Consider the following 22,492-nt stretch of genomic DNA (forward strand, 5'->3'; position numbering starts at 1 on the left):
TTGACACGGGGGAAAATAAAGTATGGAGGTATACTATTCCCTGTGGCTGAGACGGCACAGGCCAGTGTGACGAGGGTTCCCCTTTCAGCTGAGGTCAGTCACCCTATTTGTTTGAATCCACGTCAGGCCACCACATTGTCTGGTTTATGTACAGTGGTGACCCCAGTTTCATCAACATTCCAAATGTCTCCTGGTCCAAACTCATATTTGCGTAACACAATCTCTAAGTTGTCAAAGAAAGCATTAACATTCTCTCTGTTGAAGCTACTTCCCCTGGCAAGGCTAGTTGCCTCTGGCTTTCTCAGTGACAGCGTTGTATGCCGCTTTAAGAAGCCTGTAAACCAGTCTTTGCTGGCGTTTTCTTTTTCTGCCCACAAAGGCGCAAAATTCAGCTGGTGTGCCACAGCAAACTGGTAGGCAAGCTTTCTGACCTCACTTGGTGACAGACCAAAATAAATGTCAGCTGACCTAGTAATATATGCAACAAGCTGCTTTTCCAAATCAGGTGAAAAAATCTTCCGTGGCGTTGTATAACCAACCATTGTTGTTGGTATGGCTGTCTGACTTTCAATTTCTGCTCTGGTAATCTTTTGACAATACCGAGTCAGAGTACGGTAATTTATGTCAAAATCCTTTGCTGTACTTCTGATGGATTTGTTCTGCAACTTTACCTGCCTGACTGCCTTTAACATTATGTCAGGTGGTGTACTGCCATGCTCTTTCGTTGATAATTTCGAACCATCTTCCTTCCTTCCTGTCTTTCCTTCCTTAATTCCTGCCTTTCCTTCCTTCCTTCCTTCCTTCCTTCCTTCCTTATTGCAATTAGAAATAAATTACAATATCACAATTTATCATGTTTTTTGAGCATGTTCTATGTATTTTTTTGTACAGGGGCAAGTTGTCACATGTGACGACTTGCCCCAAAGTCATTGAGACAACTTTCCCCATACTGACTAATGACTAATGTTGGCTAAATCTCAAGTTTAGCTCAACATATCACTTTAGCTAACGTATCAAAAGACACGTTACTGTCTCCTCTATTTTGTGCAAATTAATCATTTTAAACATTCATACCTAACAAAGTTGTATTGCATAAAATGTAAAGTGCAATTTTTTTACTTTTTAAGCAGAAAAATAAGAAAATTGTGCTAACGTCAGATTAGAGTGATCTTGACCACATGTGAACAGGAAGTTGACTATAGAAGAAGAAGTCACATAAAGTGGCTATTTGATTTTTGAGATAGAGCCTCTAGTGTTGGAGTTATGAACAGTGTGACAACTTACCCATGTGACATTTACCCCGCTCTCCCCTATTAATTGAGGAACGTTTCATCCTTATCGACTCACACCAATCTGATGTTTCACCTGCTGCCATGTGTTGGCTCTTAAGTCATGATTTATTCACTAAGGCTGTTTCCATTGCACTTTGTTGCATTTTGTTTTAATCAATGCAACATCTTCTCCACCTCAGCCAAGTGTAAAAACTTTTGTTTCGAATTTCCACATAAAAACAAGTGGATGGAAACGCACATATTCACATCTGAAATATGAGACACTGCATTTTTTGTAATGGTCCGCAAGCCAACAGTTTTAGAAACAACTGATTTAAAGCTATAGTGCGTAGTTTCTGTTTCCCCCATGAGGAATTCTAAGTAATGACAACAAAACTGTCGGCGCATCCACAACATACAAGCCTTCTGTGATCGCGCACCCCCACCCCTCCTCCACGCAGTTGCTAGTAGCCAAGGAGGACACAGAGGATTAAAAAAACATGATGGACTTTTTAGAAGAGGTAATTATCTTCACTCGAGTTTCTGCACGGGAAAGTCACCGGACGCCACAATCTTCTGAACATAGCCATACTGAGAAACACAGAGAGAGTTGTGTGGAGCTGATAGTCTTAATTAGCTTTGTAGCAACTCATTTGGCAATGGCTTGAATGTAGCGGATGTTCATGAATATCAAAAAGTTACGCACTAAAGCTTTAATCTATAGCAGTGTATTGTATTTTATAAGCTTATCATGTTTTTTTGCAAAATCTTAGTCAAAGTCAAAATGTAGAGGAGTAAAAAATACAATATTTCCCTCTAAATTGTAGTAGAGTGTAGTATACTAAGCACAGTTCTTGAATAAATGTAATGAGTTAGTTGAGGTACCTTCCCCCACAGACATACTGTAGACACAACAGACACGCACAGAAAGATTGAAAAACTCACACTCACGTGTCCTGCTTGCCAATATGAAATCTGTCGCCTCCCAGGAGATTCTTTTTGCTTGATGAGTGTTGTCACTGGCAGCTGGTGTTTTACACATATACACACACACCTCTTTTTGGCTACTGTCTCTCATTATCCTCTGCTCCATAATGGACAATCTCCAACTAGAATATTTAATGTTGAAAATGTTTTCAGAGGGAAGCAGAGCTTTCCTTCACATAGGGACTGTACATTAGTATTGGCGACGTATTATTGATGTCTTCTTTTTGTTTTTTGGGGCATGTTGTTACATTGTAAGAACACAACAGTAATTGCTGCTTTGGGATTTAACTTGACTGGATTTATTACACACGCACTTTAAGATTTAACAGCCAGTCTCCAGTCTGGAAGAAGAAGTTTCTTGCGTTGGTGTGAAAATTGCCTGTTCGCCCTTGTTCATAACAAACTTGTCATCTCGAGTTTGATGGTTAACAGTTCGCCTGAGTTCCATATTTAAATTTCCTCCCGCTGTCCCTACCCATGCATATATTCGCCTTCACGCTAAGATTTCACAGTCTGCACCTTTTATCTTTCAGTTTCATTTTCAACTCGCTGTATCTTGTGGAGAAAAGGTACTTTTGCAGTGCAGGGGTGGACGTGATGTGAACCTGAAATAGTGGGGCACACTTAGTGCTCAGACCTCTGAGTCATTACTCTCACCAGACTTCTCTTAACAAGATCATCTTCTCGTTATTGATTCAGTCCGTTGTTTACCATGTCGCACCAGGTGATAACCATCAGTCCCAGCAACTGATCTGAGAGGATTATGGGAACATATCAGCCCACCACATCAATAAACGGTGTGATGATGAAGGCGGCTGCGAGTTCACTTGTGAGAAATGTGAAATCTTCGTCAAACGCAGCCGTCACGTATCTGGACGTGCTCAGGAGGAGAAATCCTGCAGATGCTTTAATAATGTTTGCGATCCCACCACTTAGTGCTCGCATAATGACATCAGATATCATAACTTTGGTGCGGCTGTGAAGCAAGCGAGTGTTCATTTCAAACTTTTCCGTCATCAAAGGATGCCCCTGAAATCCCTTTAATGTCTCTCTGAAGGCCCTGGCCTACATTTCTTGGTCTCCAAAGTGCTTCTTTCTCTGACAGCCACTCCTTTTTCTTGTTCCTCTTTTTCATCTATCAGATTGCCTTTCATTTTCCTTCCCTCCTCAGCCCGCCTCTGTCACGCTCTTCCCCTCTCTCTTTGTCTTTTACCCATCTTTCTGCCTCCCTCTCTCTTTCTAATGTCCCTCTGTCATTTCCTCCTGGCTTTTTCCTTCTCCAACTTCTCCACTTGCCACCTCCTGCTGCAATTTCAGAGAAAAAAGATGAGATTCTTTGACCTGGTAAATTGCACCTCATTTTTTGTATTCATGCCAAGGCAATCATTCCTACAGAGATGTGTCTGTGTGGTCCTCACAGCAGTAGCTCTCTCCTCCTCTATCTGGGTGGAGGTTATAGGAACACCAGTGGCTGCACCATTGTACAGTTTGCACCAACAGCAAGCAGGCTGTTATGGATCCAATTAAGGCAAAGCAGCATGTGTTGTAACAAGGTGCAACCCAATTGTCTTCACACTCCCACTGGCTTGACACGTAAGGCTGCCTGCGTCCAGACTCTCCAACAGCTCATACTAATAGAAACTCACAGCAAGTGCTCTCCGCTCTGGATCAACCACACTAGATGAGGAGGAGGTTCACGTTTTATCTGGGAGAAAAGAGAGCGAAAGAAACAAGATGCAGCATTCTTGTTTTCACCTTTTCCTTGCAGGTGGTGAGGAGAGTTAAGGTTTAATGATACAGTCCTGCCTTCAGGGCAGAGTTGCGCTGCATAGGATCTGAAGAGGTGTTTGTGATACAAGGGCATTTTAGATTGGGGTAGCAGAGTAGCGTGTGAGACAGAAACGAAGCTGTGGATTAAGTGTGGGTGGACACTTGTATAATAAATAACAAAATGCAGCTCTGTATATTACAAGTTTTAGTGGTCAAATTTTGTTGAGGCAGTGTCACAGAAATGATGCAACAACTTTGTGGTCAACTTTGAAGACAGACTGATGTTCTTGCATTTTATTGTATTCTATACGTGTTGTTTTGTCACTGCAAATACAGTAATCCTAAAAAGCAGTTCCCAAAATGTTTTTCTAGTAACCTCTTTATATGAAGCAATGTCTTCTTATTGTGAGCTCTAGTCATAAGTTGGATGCCTATAAAGTTGTGAGCAGTTCATTCGACATTTTCACTTATCAGATTATTTCACTTACATGTAGTTCATTTTTAGAGTTCAAGAAGTAAAACTAGATTAATTTGCATGACAAAATGCTAATATTAGAGAAAAGCTAGTCCATCAGAACTAAGTTTTTTGTTTTTCCTACGTGGGCTATCATCTCATGAAGCCTTGTAAGGTCCTGACCCCCATGTTGTAAAGTTTGGTTAGGAAAAGATTGCCTTCATAGTTGTGGACACATTGGCCAATTAAATCGTCCCAGACTCGGCCCCAAAACAGGATGGTTCACGGTTCTGATGTGGGTAATAAATAAAACACAGCGTCTTACTGTGTGTTAGAGCGAATCTGCAATTTGTTGTGTGGTGGAGTGATATTGTACAAAACAGTGTTGTTGTTACAATAATTATTTCTCCATCTCCAAACACAGTGCATCAGTGTTTCCACTGCCAAACTCTGATTTGCAAGTCTGCTGGAGATCGCACTGAAACAGGAAACACTCAAATTGAATTTGCCATTGTACAAGCTTCAATGAGAATCAATAAGAAATGGTGTGAATACTCGCAGGTGTAATGTACCTTGAGACGTTTTGTAGCTGCATGAACACGTTGCGCTACTTTCACCTTTGCTGAACATACAGACTGATCTCACTAAGTGGCGTATGTATGACACGCTAATTTGTATGCCGTTTTTGTGTGTTATCAAGAGGCATAATCGTTTTTTAGCATGTTTATCAACGCCGTTTGGCCTCCACTGACCTACATGTGAATTATCGCCATAGCGAGTAGTACGAAAGGACGGTGTCCACAGAGGGAGGTTGTTTGGGGTGGCGGATGGGTAAAACACAGGACCACATTTTGTTTTGAATATAACAAACGACAAGTAGTCTAGTTTTTGTACTAGACTCTCAAAGCTCCACTGTCCTCTACACTAAATGTTACCTTCCTGTCTATTCTCGCTGCCTCCACTGAATTGTCCTTGATACATGTAGGAAAACTACGAATGTCAAACGTTTCCAAACCAAACTGATATTAATCCTGAGTGTGATTTCACTTCATTTCAACTAATTAGACAGCCAACAGTCAACTTTGGTACACTTAAAAGAAAGGGCACTTCGAGAGAGGATGAATTGAATGAACACTCTGTTGCTATTGTTATATTGATTTAATACTGGTCATCAATTTGTCCATTGGAAGTCTCGCTGCTAATAAAATGGTGGCTGTTTATATGCGGCTTTAGACACATTTTATTTGACCTCAGGTAACCAACCAATTTATCCATTAAAGGTGCAATATCTAATACTGACAGCTAGTGTTTAAAATAGTTACTGCAGTACAAATTCAAAATACTGGAGAGTCATCTCCCCCGCCCCCTCCTCCCCAGACTTGAAGTTCACGGAGGTTGCCAGGCTGAGACCGCAGCATCCACAACAATGTTGCTAGACGCCTGTCTCACATGGCCAGACATCACTTCACAGCACAGTGGAGTAGCTAACGTTAGATGCTGGCTATATTGACAGTCATAAAGCCCGTGCTCACGCAGAGCTCTATACCCAACTGACAGGCACACTTTTTCGGCTTAAAGTTACAGTAGGAACCGCTAAAAACACAACAACCTCGCCGTCCTCTCCACCTGCCTTAACACACTTTATTGGTTTAGAAATATGGCAACAATCGCTAAACACACTGCAAACTCACGGTCCCCTCTTCCCAATTCACAGCCCCCCTCTCTTGGCTTAAAATAACTCACCGTTGTTGGCTACGGCTGCTGAAGGCTAACGTTACACATTGTAAACAGCCGTGGCCTGCTTGCCTGGTCCTCCGGTAACGTTAGCAGTTAGCAGGTTTAGCATGGCGGCGTTAGCCAGGACCTGAACTCAGGTACTCTAGCTATATAATTCAATGTGAGTACACGAATGTTGAAATGACATAAAATGGCCGTCCCTTGTAGCCGTGATAAATTAGCCTGAAGCTAATGCTTAGCCTACCTGTCAAGGAGGAAATTAGCCAACTCGGCGTCCTTTTGGGCTCTAAGCTGTCTCCATCTTTCAAATACATCTCCAATATTTACCCGGGGTTTGTTACGTCTCTGGTCACGCAACTTTTTTTTTTTTTGGTCGGGTAGAATCTATCTCTGTTGATCCTGTTAGTTTGTTTGCTGCTTTCATAGCTGTACTAACGTTATAGCTGTAGCGCGCTGGGTTTAAGTTTTTACAGGTATATCTGGCAACCCGGCCTGGCTGTCAAACTGGGCAGTTGATGTTGAGTTGACACACAGGCCAAAACACAAACAGAAATTTTGTCACGGAACGGAAATTTCAAAAGGAGAAAATACTGGCGTTAGCATTGTTGTCAGAAAAGCTAGTATTTCAACTTAGCACGTTTCCTTAATATCTGATGATGCATTGGGATCAGTTTTGGATTTATTAAAGTACATATTTTATATATTGGACCTTTAAGTACGCTGCCATTGGCAGCTGCATTGTAACTGTTTTTGTTTTTCACACCATTTTAAAAAGTTATCCTATGTTTTAGTCTCCCACTCAGGCTACAACAGTCCTCTATTTTCTGCCCTTTCTATAAATAAACAAAAACAACATGAGGTTGAGGTTCTGGTGTACAACTGCTGAACTGTCCCTTGTGTTTGGGAGGCATTACTGAATTTTTCTGGTTGTGAGTTTGATTGCAGTTTTTGTTCAGAAATGTCTAGTCAACGTGCCAGATGTGTATTTTGTGTGTTTGTGTGTGTGTGTGTGTGTGTGTGTGTGTGTGTGTGTGTGTGTGTGTGTGTGTGTGAGATAGAGACTTGGTTTGATGTCCTGCAAACTGTTGCATCCCTCTCCAACGGCCGAAAACTACTTTGATCACAAACGTGCACACAGGCGCACGTTAAATGTCCACTCTGCAGCGCGATCTGTGTTTCTCTCTTTACACACACACACACACACACACACACACACACACACACACACACACACACACACACGTCATGAAGAGCCCTCTTTACATTCCTGCTTGCTTTGAAGATCAGAGCTTTGGCCGCCAATCTCTCCTGTTCTTCAGATGCTCTGGATGTTATCAGCTCTTGTTTCAACCAGTGCACCCCCCCACCCCCCCTGCCAGATCATCAGCCTTGTATAAAAAAAAAAAAAAAACACTCTCTACCTCCATCAATGAACTTTCATTAATCTCTTTTTAGGCCAGATGCTTTTGGCATCTAAACTCTAGTAGTCTGGGTAGATAATTGCCCTCCATCAAAGATGTCTTCTTTTTCAAGGTGCTCACAGAAAACTCTGCCCTAATTAAGACCAGAGCGTCGGAGCAGCAGGAGCTGTCAACCTGGAGTACCACTGCTGATCGCTGGAATCCCTAATTGCCCCTGTTTCGATATCCACTCTCCCTTTCTCTTCCTCCTCCTCCTCCTCCTCTTCATTAGTTCTCCGCAGCCCTCGCTCACCACCTCAGCTCTCTCTAATGGCTGGCGGTCAAACATGCATGCCGGACAAATGGCTCCAAACAAGCCCTCCTCTATCGACTCTACCCTGCAGCACTCACCCTGTGTACTCATCAGCACTGTAGAAGCAGGTCTGGTTCTCCTCTCAATAGAGCACCTTCCTCTTTGTTAATTCTCCATTCATTCACTTTCACTCACTCTCCATCTATTTAATTTCTTTATCCTTGCATTTCACCTTCCATTTCTCCCCTCTTCTTCTTCTTCTTCTTCTTCTTTTATCATCTAATATCATAAATTGCACATTTTGGCTCTCACAGCAGGAAACAACTTAAGAAATGAACTCATTTTTTAAAATCTCATTTTAGAGCTTTTTTATGGCCTTTTTCACAGGCAATTTTACTGAATGATGAAATAATTTATAATTATCATTGCAAATATCCACTGGATTTATTGACTCCGCTGTTAGAAACAGCTGGCTTTACAAAAGGTTGTGATGCCATTTTCAACCAGTCTGTCCTCTTTCGCTTTGTTGATGTTTGTTTTTGTTTTTCATAATATTAGCTGTTTTATTTGTTGCTGCTACAGTCGTTTGCTGTGTAGCAATGTTAGCCGTGGCTCCAGGGATGGTATGTTTGTCTGTTGGTCATCCACACAGAAATATCTCGACACTAGCAGGTCAAATTTTTTATTTATCCAGTGAAAATATTCCAAGATCTACAGCATCAGATGGATTGCCATTAGATTCATGATTATCAAAGGATGCTTAATGACTTTGGTAATCCCGACTTTTCCTCTAGTGTCACCACGAGGTTGTCACAACAACTAAGGGATGGATTGCCAATTTCAGCATATTCTCAGTTTAACTGATGAAACAAGGTGGATCTTTCTGACCCAAAGTAAATTAAATATTGTAAACACAGTTACTGTGGGAATATAATTAAAGCAGGATGGGGCCAGATTACCTACAATACATACGTTTAATGTTGCAGTGGTGCCATAAACCAGTCCCTCCAGTATTTCACGGCCTTTTTTGAGATTGTTGCGGCCCAAAATGCCTGATTTTGCAGGAGTTTTTGTAAAAAATTGCGATAAAAGTTGCGAGAGAAACTGAAAATTGCAAAAAAATAAGTTGTGATTTTTTTTTTTGGTATACTTTAAAAATAAAAAGGAAACTTGTTTTGGGGAGAATAAAATTACACTGGGCTGAGTTTTCCTAGTAACCTTACCAAAAAGGCTCAGGATGCTGCATAAGTTGGTATAATATAAAAATGACTGGTGGATTTAAGACAAAAAATAATAATTTATTGAATGAATCAAATTTGAACATATGTGTGTCAGTGGCTTGTTGATCTTTACATTGTTAGTTAATTTCCTATCCTGGCCTGGGACACACATTCATACGGTTTGATAAAGTACTTATTGGACTTTAACTTATCATCGCACTTACAATAACGAGTGTAGCTGTCCTCAATTAGGTCATCCTGTACATCTCATCCCCGTTTTTTCCTGCATCCACCGTGTGTGTTTGTGTGTGTTCGTGTGCGTCAGTCGCGGGGGGAACTGAGCAGCAGCCCCGCCCGCTGCAGAGAGCAGACAGGATTGAAACAGCAGCAGCTTTCAGCGACGTTAGAGTGAAAAAACGTTACAGCGTACATTGATGTTAAAATGTATACACGTTGGCAGGACGGTCTGAAATGTTTTGCATGGTCTTTCGCTGTACATTTGTTTGGTAAATGTGAGATGTTCGAGTCACACACGTCCCGTCTTCATATCAGAAACAAGGAAATTAATTTGGCGACATACGTGTGTAAAGTCAACCCTTTCTCACTCCCGCTTGGTCAGTGGCTCTTAGATTACGCCTCAGAGTCACATATTGACGCAAAGTCTGGCACGTGGGACTGCTGTGATTGGTTGAAGTTGCGGGAAACTCCGGTTATTGGTCAAATTTTCAGAAAGGTTGCGGTGATTGGTCAAAATTGCGAGTTGCACTGAATTCACGGTGATTGGTTGAATTTGCAAAATCCTGGAAGGACTGAAAAACAGGTACTCTATGAATCAAAACCTACACTGTTGTGTAGGTATCTATGGTGGGATACGTGTCAAGCATAAATGTGGCTTTAGTCATGTTTCCTGGCCATGTGGTGCTAACATTTTGTTCTGCTATAAGCTGCCTCTTTGGTTATTTTCTGATCAAAACTCGCTTTGTTTTTCTTCAACCATATTACCGAGAATGTGACCCATCAGTCACCAATGGGCCATGGAGGACAAAAGGTGCATTCAAAACTGAACACATAAGCAAGGTGATATATGATAAAAGATACAATGTAAATTTATATTAAGGTCAGAATTTTCCCTTCTTCGCTTAAAAAAACAATAACTTTAAAGAGTGTTTTTGCTTCATGCCACCATTAATTTCTGACCGTGGGTAAAAAGGCTTCTCTCTGAGAAGGCTACAGAAAACAAAGGAATCTTTGACGAGCCTAAAGGTCAGGGCCCGAGGCCCGTAGGAGGCTGAAAATGCTCTGTTCTGTTGTATCTCTGGGCGATACTAGACAGCCAGACAGCATCCTACTGGGCTGCATGACTGCCGCCTCTCAGCACTCACGTTTACCAGCCATATCCTCCATTCCGCATCCTTAAAGACCCAGCATCCTCACTAAGCCCTCGCTCGAGCCCCCTTCCTACTGCATTCACCCACACAAAATCAATAACACTCAAATGTCATTTCTCCGCTCTGTGGGGGTATGGTACACATCAAGCGTAATGGTTCACTGCAGTGTAAGTATGTCTTTTCCTCAAGGGACCAAGCTGAGTTGGGAAAGGAAGAGGGGGAAGTTGGGTGAGGAATTAAAGCTGAATTCATGCCCCATTAAGACCCATGTGAGTTTTAACCACCAATTATTGCCTGTTACCCATGGGCAGCAAAGGGCTCTGAGAATGAAGACTATGAAGCCAATCAGGCCTGGCCGAACTGCACTATCTTTACCAACTATCAGAATCAGCTTTATTGCCCAGGTTTGCGTAGACAAACAAGGAATTTGACTCCGGCTAATCTTTTCCAAATCCTCGATTCGATGAAATTTTTGATTCTAGAACACGGTTCGATTCGATTCTCGATTTTTACATTATTATTTATTTTTAGACTAGACTTTTATGCAATATAATATCTGACCTTTGTTTTCAATGTACCACACTACATTGTCAAATTTAAAACATTTATTAACAACATAATGTAACAATAACATATCTTCAGTCAATTGGAAACTTGACAATTTATCAATAAAGTAAAAAAAAAAAAAAAAGTTTGCTGACAATGCCGAGGGCAGACGCTTCGCCTCACAGCGGCTGAGCAGTCAGAGAGCAGAGAGGAATACTTGGCAGTCCCCTAACTTGTTGCTCTCTCTAATATAACCAATTGTAAGCTGCTCTGTTTAGGCTACAAAACATTCATGCAAAAAAAATACTGTTAAGTATATGGTATAGCACTGCACTAGAATTTACATATTTCCAAAAAATATACAGTAGCAATTGAAGAGAGGAAAAGAATGGTGCAATATCAGTATAGTCCGTTTACAGTTTACATCTGCTATAATCTTGGTTTTTCAATGTTAATTTCAAATGTTCGATTGTGTAGTTTTTGGTTTAGAAGCTTTTATTGGGGATTTTCACGGTAGAAAGTGCTGCTATAGTCCGTTACAGTCATTACCCCGGCTGCAATGCCGGACGGTACAAAGACGGCGAGAGCACAGGTGCGGAAGACCCAGAAATGTTGACCAATCAGAGCAGACTTTGCTTTTTTGGGAGGGGGGCTTAAAGAGACAGGCGTTCCAAAAGAGCATCTCAGACACAGGGTGAATAGGTGCAGAACAAACATGTTCCAGGAAAATCCCTACTTTAATATCACTGGAAACACATATTCAGTGGTGAGAAAATAGTTTATTTGCTGCTTGAATCAACACCAGAACACGCTTTGATTCCCACCCACCCCGTCTCCCTCTGCTCTCAAGCATACCGCCTCCCCAGGTGGTCTGGGACTCCCTTTCATCCCCTCCACCATCTTTCTCAAGGTTAATCCCTTCAGCTCTGACAGCCACGTTTTCCTCGGGTCAGAAAGTCAGGCAGGGTGAGCGGTGGGCAGGCAGTGATGGCTCATGCAGCCTTGTGAAGGATGGGCTCACTGTAGGCTGAGAAGGGTTCAAATGCCGACCAGAATGAGGAAACAGAGGAGGGCGGCCCCTGCTGCCTGGGTTGTCACTCCTTCAGGCGGAGCAGAGATGTGACTGGCTGTTGTCTGTAGGTTGGTGTTTTTTTACCTTTTACTAGGCCACTGTGGATGGATGGACGGGCTTAATGAAACCAGGGCAGGCTTGCGGTGTGTGTCACAAGTGGGACAAGGTTAACCTTCATCCCTCTTAGGCTAGAAATCTCATTATGAATTGAAAAACGATTTTGTGAGCTAATAAGTAAGTGAGTCGTAAGCTTACTGGGTCTAGCTACCTCAAATGTGAGGGTTTACTGCTTTTCTCTATTTGCTATGATAGTAAATTGAAGTTTTTCTGGGAAACTGTGATGGGGCATTTTTATTATTTTCTGATATTTAGAGACCAAAATATGAATAAACTAATCTAGAAAATAATTGGCAGATTATTGGAGAATAATAGTTGTAAACAGCCATACAACTATCACATTGTGGCTCACAAGGGGATGCAAAACACTTTTTGAAACTTTTATAAAAAAAAATCAACATTTGTATTTGTTTCAAGTCTGTGACATATTCTACAGATATACACATTAAAGCTGAATGCGAAAGGTGTAATGTATCAGCAGATCATGTCATGGATATTTGTGTTAGAGGAAAAGGTTATGAAGCGTGTGCTAAATTGTAAATAATAAAGCCAGAGGGCTTTTATTTTAAAATGAAACAGAAAGCATTGAGTTAAAAATCTACATTTATTTCATGTATGTGACATATTGTACAGTTATAGACATTGAAACTGTAGTGGAATGTTATGGTATTATGTCAGTATGACTATCAACAGATTATTTCCACTGAATATGTAGATGAGCCGCAGCCACACAGCCCCATCACGGCTGCTTCAAAGTGTTAACATGTCCGCCGACGCACCAGTGCTGCTCGGTTAGGCGCCCAGTAGTCTCGCTTTGCCCGACCCTCCATCAAAGTGCGCTGAAGCAGGGTCTGGCTACTCCACATAGCATTCAGGGATGGGAGGAAAACGTGCTCTGGTTTAATGGCATTTCTTTAAACCAATCAGAATCGTCATGGGCGGCGCTAAGCTCCGCACAGAGCCGCTGCAAAATAGTGGTGTGAGAGAAAACTCATATTGGACAGATAGTCTAGCTACCTGTCTCAGTTTACAGGCAGAGATCTGGGGAGCAGTCAAAAATAGTTCTCTTTAATCCACTGAATTTAAAATTCCAACACAAAGAAAGTGGAAGGAAACGGAAAATACATGCATCCGGTGGAATTTCCTGCGGCACTGCAGCAATCCCGGAAGTGTAACATCAAGGATATAGACTAGGCACCCAAACTTTAGACTTACGTGCATAATTATGGTTTTGGGTTAAATAGCAGTAAAGCCCTGAAGGTTAACTTCTAACTGCTGACCACAAGAACATAGGTGTCAATTTCGGTGGGGACGGTGGCTACGCCATGAGTCATTTTGTAAACAAATCCACAAAAATCCCCATCCCCACAGGGCAGGCACAGACACACCTGACCTTTCTGACCTGCTGCTGCGCTGGCTACACTCTTTTTGAAAAATGAAGGCTTTCTTCTTCAAAAAACGTGTCGGTCATCATCACATTTTTGTATACATTTTTATTCATTTACATTAGTAAGTTACAGGACAGCGTCTTTCAAAACATGACCTGCGCGAAAGAGGGAAAAAAATGAATGCGTCATTGTACCCAGCACTTCTGAAAATGCACTTCCGAATGCGTCTCTGTCCCCAGCACATTTCAAACCAAACTGACGCCCATGCACAAGAAGCACGAAAGATGAACGCTGAGCTAACGTTAGCTAGCTAGGCCAAATGGCGAAATATACATCAGAAATCTAACCTGACTTCTCTGATTTGCTACGCAGCCTGCAGACAGTGCTGATTTGCAGTTAGGCATGATGTAAATGTAAAACTGAAAACAAAAGTACAGAAGTATCATGAGCAAAATGTACTTAAAGTATCAAAAGTAAAGTACTTTATTCAGACCCTTGTGACTGTTGATGTATTATTAAATATGACATTATTAGTTTGTTAGATTGTACTGATGCATCAAAGAATTTTACATTGCTCCAGGGCGAGGTAGAGATTTTAACTACTTTGTATATAGTTGCCTAGTTAAATCCAGTGGTTCCAAAACCAAAAAAGGGTCGGGCCCCTCTAAAGGGTCACAAGATAAATCTGAGCGGTCATGAGATAACTAATGGGACAGGAAAGAAAACAAAACAAAGTTCACACAAATCTGTTTTTAGTTTTTGGACTTTTCCCTTATCTTTCCTTTTGTTGTGAAATGTCAATAATGTTTCCTCTTTGAGCTAAAATTAAAAGTTACTAACTAAACACAGAATTTGTAGAAGAAACATGGACTCATGATGATGATGAGTGCAGCTTTACTGTTTTCAGACTATATTGTGCAAACCTGAAAAATATTTCAATTTTTCTTCTTTCTTGTGTCTATTTTTATGCCTCCAGAAAGGCAAAAATAGCCTAATGTTAATCAGAATACATAATTTAGAGTGATTATTCACTTTGGTTAAATTACTGATTGCAGCTTTGATGAGGTGATGCACCGGGAAACCGATGAAATGCACTTTTAAAGAACCTTAACAGCCGGAGTTTAGATGCAGTAAATCTTTGAATTATGATCAAAGGTATTTTGTTGTTTGAAAAAACACATTAGTGATAGATGTGTTTTGAATTATGAACCATTTATTACATGAATCATTAAGTAGAGCACAATTTTCACTGGAGTTTTGTCGAGGATAAATACAATTCGAATGAAATTTACAGTTTTTAGGAGTAGTGTGTCTAGCAGCCAGTTCTTCGAGTCAATCTCCTCAACCATATTGGATAGGTCATGTAATTCCGGCTGAAATGGAGAGCCTTGTCCAGACCATTCAGCCTATTTCTCGGTAATAGCCTGACCAAGCTCCCTGAAGAGGCCAATTCTGGCCAGCAAGGCCCACTTAAATTCTGCGTGAGACAGAGGAAGAGAGAATAGCGTCTGTGGAGCCACTTAAAAGCTCCTGGGTGAAAATGGGATTTCTGACCTGCTCCACTGGTGCTGCAGCTCTACAGCCAGATTTGCTGTCAAGGCGCTGCCAGGTGGGAAAGGGGAGGGGCGGTGGGGAGAGATGGGAGGAATGGATGGATGCTGCTGCTGGTGATGGCGTAGACCGCTAGGACCTCATTAGCTCAACATTTCATCAAACGCTATGGCATCGAGGTGGCTCTCACTGCCTCCATATATCTCTTTTTGCTTTCACCATCTTTTCTTTTTAGTTTGTTTTTATCATTTTTCTTCTCTCTTTCCCACCTTCCTCTCTGTATTGTCTTTCTCCCCTGCTCCCCAAGGTCTCATTAACCAGATGAGGCTGTTCAGATGGAAATCTGCCACTAAGTCAAAGTCAGCAGATGAGGATGATAATGACACATCTGATAATGACACCCCTCCTCCCCCCTCTCCCCCACCCACACACACACACACACACACATCCAGCTTATAATCATTTGTTCTTGTTAATGCCATGAAAATGTAAATGTGTTATGGCTATAAGAATGTAAATAACCACCATATTCTGCTGGGGAGATATTTCAGGGTGCACTGGAAGGATCTGCAGGGCTTTGTTTGCATAGCATTGCTTTTCAGTGCAGGGGAAAATCCCAGACACACCCACATGCATGCATACAAAGTACATGTGTAGCACACACACACACACACACACACACACACACACACACACCACAAACACACCAGCTTAACATACACAAATAGGTTTATGTTAATGAATTATGTGCATAAACTCAAATGAGCATGCTAGAGATAAAAAAGTGGCAACATACTAAATGAACTATACATATACAAATGCATGTCTTTTCAAAACAGTTTCAAACACTAGCTAACAACAGGGGATCATTGTATGACTGAAGGAAAAAACCCAGCAGAATAATCAGGAAGATGGAAAAATTCATTTATTTCTTATAATTGCAGACATGAATATAATTTAAATCAACAAAATACCACAAAATGCGTGTTGCATTTGGTAGAACATGCCCAGGATTCCCTTTCTTTAAATATGTCTCTACTGTTTTGATATATGGCTGCAACTGTTATTTTCATTACTGATCAACATATTCAAATTGCTTGTTTTGTCTGACCAACAATCCAAAACCCAAATATATTCAGTTCACTTACATAGCTACTGTAGAAGCAAATATTCAAAATGAGAAGCTGGAACCATACATTGTTTTATTTTTGCTTATAATTTGACAGAAATGATTAATTGATTACTATACCTCCTCGGGTTTGTCAATATGGAATATGTGACACAGCTATTTTATTTTTTTACTTAAAAAATGTTTAAGATGTTTGTTTCATCCAGATTAGTTTTAACTTTTTATTTAAGATTTTAACAATACTAGATATGAATAATAATAAAATAAAAATGAGAAGACCTACAAAGCCTAAAGACAAACAAAGAACGTGGTCACAATATACTATCATTTTAAGATATTTGACGAGCAATGTAAAAAAAACAAGCAAAAACATAAAAATAAAAAATATATAAACAAACATGTATATTAGTACAGTAAGTACATATACAGATTGGTGACAAAGGAAAATCCAAAGTGTATTTGGCCACCATGTGCCGCCAGAACAGCTTAATTGCGCCTTGGCATTGATCCGACAAGTTTCTGGAACTCTACTGGAGGGATGGAACACCATTCTTCCAAAAGATATTCGCTCATTTGGTGTTTTGATGTTGGTGGTGGAGAGCGCTGTCTAACATGTTGCTCAGAATTCTCTCATTGGTGTTTAATTGGGTTGATTGAGAATTGAGTTGAGAATTTGGTGAAGGATGACTCAGCTGACAATGTCACTTTTTCCCACATCTCTGTAAACCAGTGCCTATGGTTGTGCAAATGTGCATTCATCTTTTTAACCCTGCAACCCTACTATGATAGCCCTCTTTATGTAATTGTCGACAGATTGTTCTTGCAGACACTGTCAGGTCACGTCCTACATTGACAATCTCAGTCACCTGAGGAAGAGTTGCTCTTCTGTTTTTCCTTAAATATCGCACTCACGCACGAGCATCACAGTCATCGAATGTGCGTTTTTCGACCATATTTACTGATGTCTTTCCCAATCTAAATGCTGATGTCACTTTAGTTACTGTTCCTATTGAAACACGAGCCAGTTGAGCAGTCTTTGTGACTGAAGCTCCTGCTTTTTATGCCCCAACAATGAACCCTCTTGCAAATTAAAATAGATATTTTCCTCTTGCCATCTTGATACAAAATCAGAATCAACTAGGCCTGCTCAGCATTTTTATACATGCCACAGAGCATGATTGGGTGTTAATTGCTTAACTGTACCATGCAGTGCACCTGTGTAGAAGCATCTGCATTCGTTATGTTTCTCCATATTATTATTCAGGTTTTCCTTTTAATTTATCACTGGTCTAAGTAGATAGGTAACCATATGCCCCTAACTAATTTTTCCAAGCCTGAAACAAAACAAAGGCATACCAAGTTAAACAAATCTCCTGATCAGGTCCGTTTCATCCTGATTTTGATACATTGATGATTTGTTTGCGATCACCAGTATGATGAAGTGATAAAGCTGTAAATTGATAAAAATAGTAAACAGATTTGTGTGGGTATTTAATCCACATATTCATCGTGTGTATTTGAATATCAGCAGTAATCTCTTTCATGAGTTTCCTATGGAGTTCCTGGTCACATATATCATATACTGAATACTTTATAGGTTCAGAATTCAATATGAATGTTATGCATCAGGACTGTTGTTTTGGAGGTAAAGACACATTCCTCTGTTGTGTGCAAGTGGGAGAAAGATGTAAGGTGAATCCTTTGTAAGACCCCGGGGTTTCTACCAATCACAAAGCAATATGACAAGCTACATGTTCCCAGGAGGCTCTGTCGCTACCCATTTGTCAACAAAGCATTTTCTGCCTCAAACACATAACAAAGCTTTTTACCAAAGTCCCCCTAGGTGTGCATTTCTGTCTGCTTTGCATATTTCTGTATAAACCGGGGCTAAACACAACTTTCAGAGCAGTTTTGACTTCTGAAAAAAAAAAGCAGGTGCTTCCACACAGAATTAGGAGGCCAAATATTTTGATGCACAATACATATTTGTATGAGAAAGTTGTATTTTCTCCTTGTTTACTTCACTCTTGTTTTCTTCCATTAATCAGCCTCCCAGGATGCACTGCCAGACTTGCGCCCTAGTGACCAGCTCAGGTCACCTCAGCGGAGGCAGTCGGGGGGAAGAGATCGACCGGGCCGAGTGCGTCATCCGCATGAACGACGCTCCCACTGCCAGAGGTTACGCCCGCGACGTCGGCCGCCGCACCTCCCTGCGTGTCATCGCTCACTCAAGCATGCAGAGGGTCCTGCGGAGTCGCCACGAGCTGCTCAACGCCAGCCAGGACACAGTGTTCATCTTCTGGGGCCCCAGCAGCTACATGAGGCGTGACGGGAAGGGCCTGGTGTACAACAACCTGAGGCTGATGAACCAGGTGCTGCCCAAACTCAAAGTGTACATCATCTCCTGGCAGAAGATGCTGCAGTTTGACGAGCTCTTCAAGAAGGAGACCGGCAAGGACAGGTGAGGAAAAGATTGGTGTGTGTCACTATCACAATGAGTGTTCGAGAATGCAATAAGGAGGGAAGTCAATCTGATTCTGACTATGAGATGCACGAAGGACAACGAATTTAGCAGATTAGTATGGAGTGAATAGATTAGTCAATATACAGAAAATAAACCAGCAATTTTCGAGTAAGAGGTTCAGATTAATCAAGTTCATCAAGGAAATATTCCAAACATTTGTTGGTTCAAGATTCTCAAATCTGAGAATTTGTTGCTTTTTTACATCATTGTAAACTGAGTATATTTGGAATTTAGACTTATGATCGGACAAAATACATAATTTAACAGCTTCATCTTGGGCTTTTTCACTATTTTAAGACACTTTTATTGACTCAACGATGAATCCATTGATTGAAAACAAAGAATTAACAGATAATCTTCAATTTGAGCCTTTAAATTACAGTGATATTATTATATTGTAGCATGCTTTGTTTTGGTTAAAAATCATATCGGTGTGGTAAATTTGGATATTTAAGCCTATTACTGTATAACTGTATAAGTGTAAGTATCGGCATGTTAGATTTCTGGTTTCTAGTACCCATACTCATTACTCAGTACCACAACTTTCTAATAAATGTAGTCACTCATGGTGTAGTTATGGTAATGATCAGGCAAAGTAGGCACCTGGTCCTGCTCAAAGAGATGCAATATGAGGCAGAAATGTGCAGCGGCGTGAGGTACAATATGTGCTTTTTAAAGCAGCCATATTATGCTCATTTTCAGGTTCATAATTGTATTTTAAGGTTGTACCAGAATAGGTTTACATGGTTTAATTTTCAAAAAACACCATATTTTTGTTGTACTGCAGTGCTCTCTCTCACTGCTGCAGCTATAGTCACACCTTAATGTGGCTTTTGACTCTCAGCAGTTACATAACAACCATTACAATAAACTCAAAGACAATACACTTGCTCTTTAGAAATGAATACAGTGCAACAACGAAGAGCAGCAAAATTGTCTTTCTGTAATAAACTCCTGTTTTCATAATTAGAGAGATTATACACTTTCTGACTAATTTGAATCTATGATCTTTTTTCCTCGAAAGTAAAAAGTAGAGCACTCTGCCTGCAGGGTGTGATTTATAAAGTGCCATTATATTGAAACCAGTCATCATGTTTATTAAATACAAGCATACAAATATTTTTATTTTTTAATAAAATAAAGTAACTTAACTTAACTGAGGAGCAGCACCGTTCTCCTTCACAGGGATAAATCCATCTTCCCACTCACAGCTTGCTTCCAGTCCTTTTTGAAGACAGCCATTGAAGCTAAGAGCTTGACATTTCACACCACATTATTCATCAGCATGTTCATCAACAAGGAAATGAGGAAGATTTCTTAAGTGAGATTAGCTGCATGCCTCCTGACTAAGACCTCCGCGCATCCACCACAGACTGCTTGATGACAAAATGTTGTGCTTTGAACTTTGAAAGTTTTTTAATCTGCAAAAGGTATGTGTGTGTGTGTGGGTGTGTGGGTGTGTGTGTGTGGGTGGGTGGATTATTGTCATAGTAATGCCCAGTGGCTGTGTTTGCATATCACAACAAATCAACATGTTCCAGACAACCTGGGTCCTGTCGTAATTAAATGAAAATGAGAAGTCTGTGCTTTGGCTGCGATAGCATCACTTTGAGTCAACACTGTTGTTTGTCGCATGGACATACTCTAATAAAGATGAAAGTCGGACCACAGTGCGTAGTCACTATTCATCACACTGTCACTCAGTGCAGTGCTTCAGGAGGGTTAGGGTTGTTTGGCAACACAACAAAACAGCAGGAAGCAACCATTTGTGGATGCATTTTTCCTGCAGGCTAAAGGTCCGACCTTTAGTCGGATTGGGGTGAAATAATGGAGGGATGACAAAGGAGAGTTGTTTGCTTAATTGCTGAAAGAGAACAAAACTAAGGTATCTGATGGCTCTCCATTTACTACATATTGCACCATATTTACTGTACGCAATTTTGTACTGAATTCAAGTGTAAAATGTTTGCCCTATAATAGTTCCCAGGGGGGAGCAGGGGAAATGTTCAAAATACAAATGCTTAACAGGCTTTTTGAAAGGATTTCTGCCTGACATGTATCCATTGTAAACTGTTCTCTCTGTGAGAAAATGGGACAAACTCCTTTTCAAACAACCAGGTATAAAACCTCCACTCCAAATGTGTCCCCCTCATCAACCGTAGGTGAGCAGGATGTCGAGATGTCTGCCTGGTTGTTGTTGTGAAGACTTTTCTTAACAGGCCCAAGCTTTGTTTCTCTGTCTTGCCAAGTTGAAACCTCCGCCGCTGTGAGTGCTATATGTGTGGGAACAGACGAGAAGCAGAAACAAGCTTTCTGAAAGCAGCATCTTGTCAAACTGCACTTAAACAAGAGTTTAATACCCTGTCTCCTCACTCCTATTCACATTATTATCACTGCCGCCAGGGACGTTATGTTTATGGTTTGTTTGTTTGTCAGCACGATTACGGAAAAACTACTGGTCTGATTTTCATGAAACTTGGGGGAAAGGTGTAGCATGGGCCAAGCAAGAACCCTTATATTTTGGAGTGGACCCGGAATTTTTTTAACACATGTTTTAGGTGTTTAAAGTCTAGGTAAAATGAAAAATGATTTTTCAGCCACGCAAGCAGCATGACTCCTATGGATGGTTGGGGTTCCTGTCAGTTGGTCCACCACTTTGGTCTGGATTGGAAAAGCTCAACAACTACTGAATGGATTGCCATGACATTTGATACAAATATTCATGGTACTGAGGGGATGAATGTATTACTATTATTACTTTGTTGAGCCCCTGACGTTTCATCCAGCGCCACCAGCAGGCCAAAGTTTTCACTTATCCAGTGAAATATCTGAACATGTATAATATGGATTAGCACCAAATTGTGTACAGATATGTTTCCAGATGGTGTATCTCATGACTTTGTGATTCTCTGACTTTTTCCTAGCGCCACCACGAGGTTGACATTTGTGATGTTGAGTGAAATGTCTCGACAACTGTTGAATTCATACAAAATACAATAACATGTAGGCCAATCTTATACTAACATTACAATTGGGCAATCATTTACTGATGGCAGAATGCTACAGGTGGCACTACTGCATATTTCATTATTTAATGAGAAAGTTTATTTTATGTAAATGCAATGCTTTAAGTAGAACTAATTTTGTTTTATTATTTGTTTTCTCATAAATGACAACTATAATTATAAAAAAGGATGCAGGGGTTACTTATATTCATTGTTTCCAAAGTGCCCATCCTAAAATGCACCTGATAACTGATGCATGAAGACATCCACTGGTCACCAATCACAATCCCAGTCAAGATGAGGTTCAGCTGTGCAGCAGGGGAGCATGAAGAGATGCACAGCTGTGCCTGATTCAGCTGAAGGATTCAAATTTATCTCTGCTAAATTTATTTATTTATTTCAGGTTTATTTAACAGGGACAATGCACACTAATAATACATATGAAAATGTAAAATGTGCCAGAATTAGCCAAAAGGCTATTTTACATCTGCTGTCCCTGGACAGATAGTACAATGTCACACCTAAAAAGACAAAAGGATTATAATAGTACAGTAAAATTAACTATAAATGTAAAAAATTAAAAAATGACAAAATCAACATATAAACAATAACAGATTGTC

At 40.6% G+C, this 22,492-nt stretch overlaps 1 protein-coding gene across 2 annotated transcripts in view; it reads left to right on the forward strand.

Annotated features, from left to right (window-relative positions):
* The window catches only part of st6galnac5a (ST6 (alpha-N-acetyl-neuraminyl-2,3-beta-galactosyl-1,3)-N-acetylgalactosaminide alpha-2,6-sialyltransferase 5a), a 63,572-nt gene that overhangs the window by 23,511 nt on the left and 17,569 nt on the right, over positions 1–22,492 (forward strand). For both annotated transcript variants that reach the window (XR_004898338.1, XM_036005335.1), the window contains exon 3: positions 18,392–18,804. Coding sequence is in view for 1 of the 2 variants with exons in the window: in XM_036005335.1 (XP_035861228.1) it covers positions 18,392–18,804 (413 nt within the window). In the remaining variant the exon portion in view is untranslated. The remainder of the gene's footprint in view (positions 1–18,391; positions 18,805–22,492) is intronic.

The sequence above is a fragment of the Sander lucioperca genome, chromosome 9 (genome assembly GCF_008315115.2).
Source record: "Sander lucioperca isolate FBNREF2018 chromosome 9, SLUC_FBN_1.2, whole genome shotgun sequence".
NCBI classification, from domain to species: Eukaryota; Metazoa; Chordata; class Actinopteri; order Perciformes; family Percidae; genus Sander; species Sander lucioperca.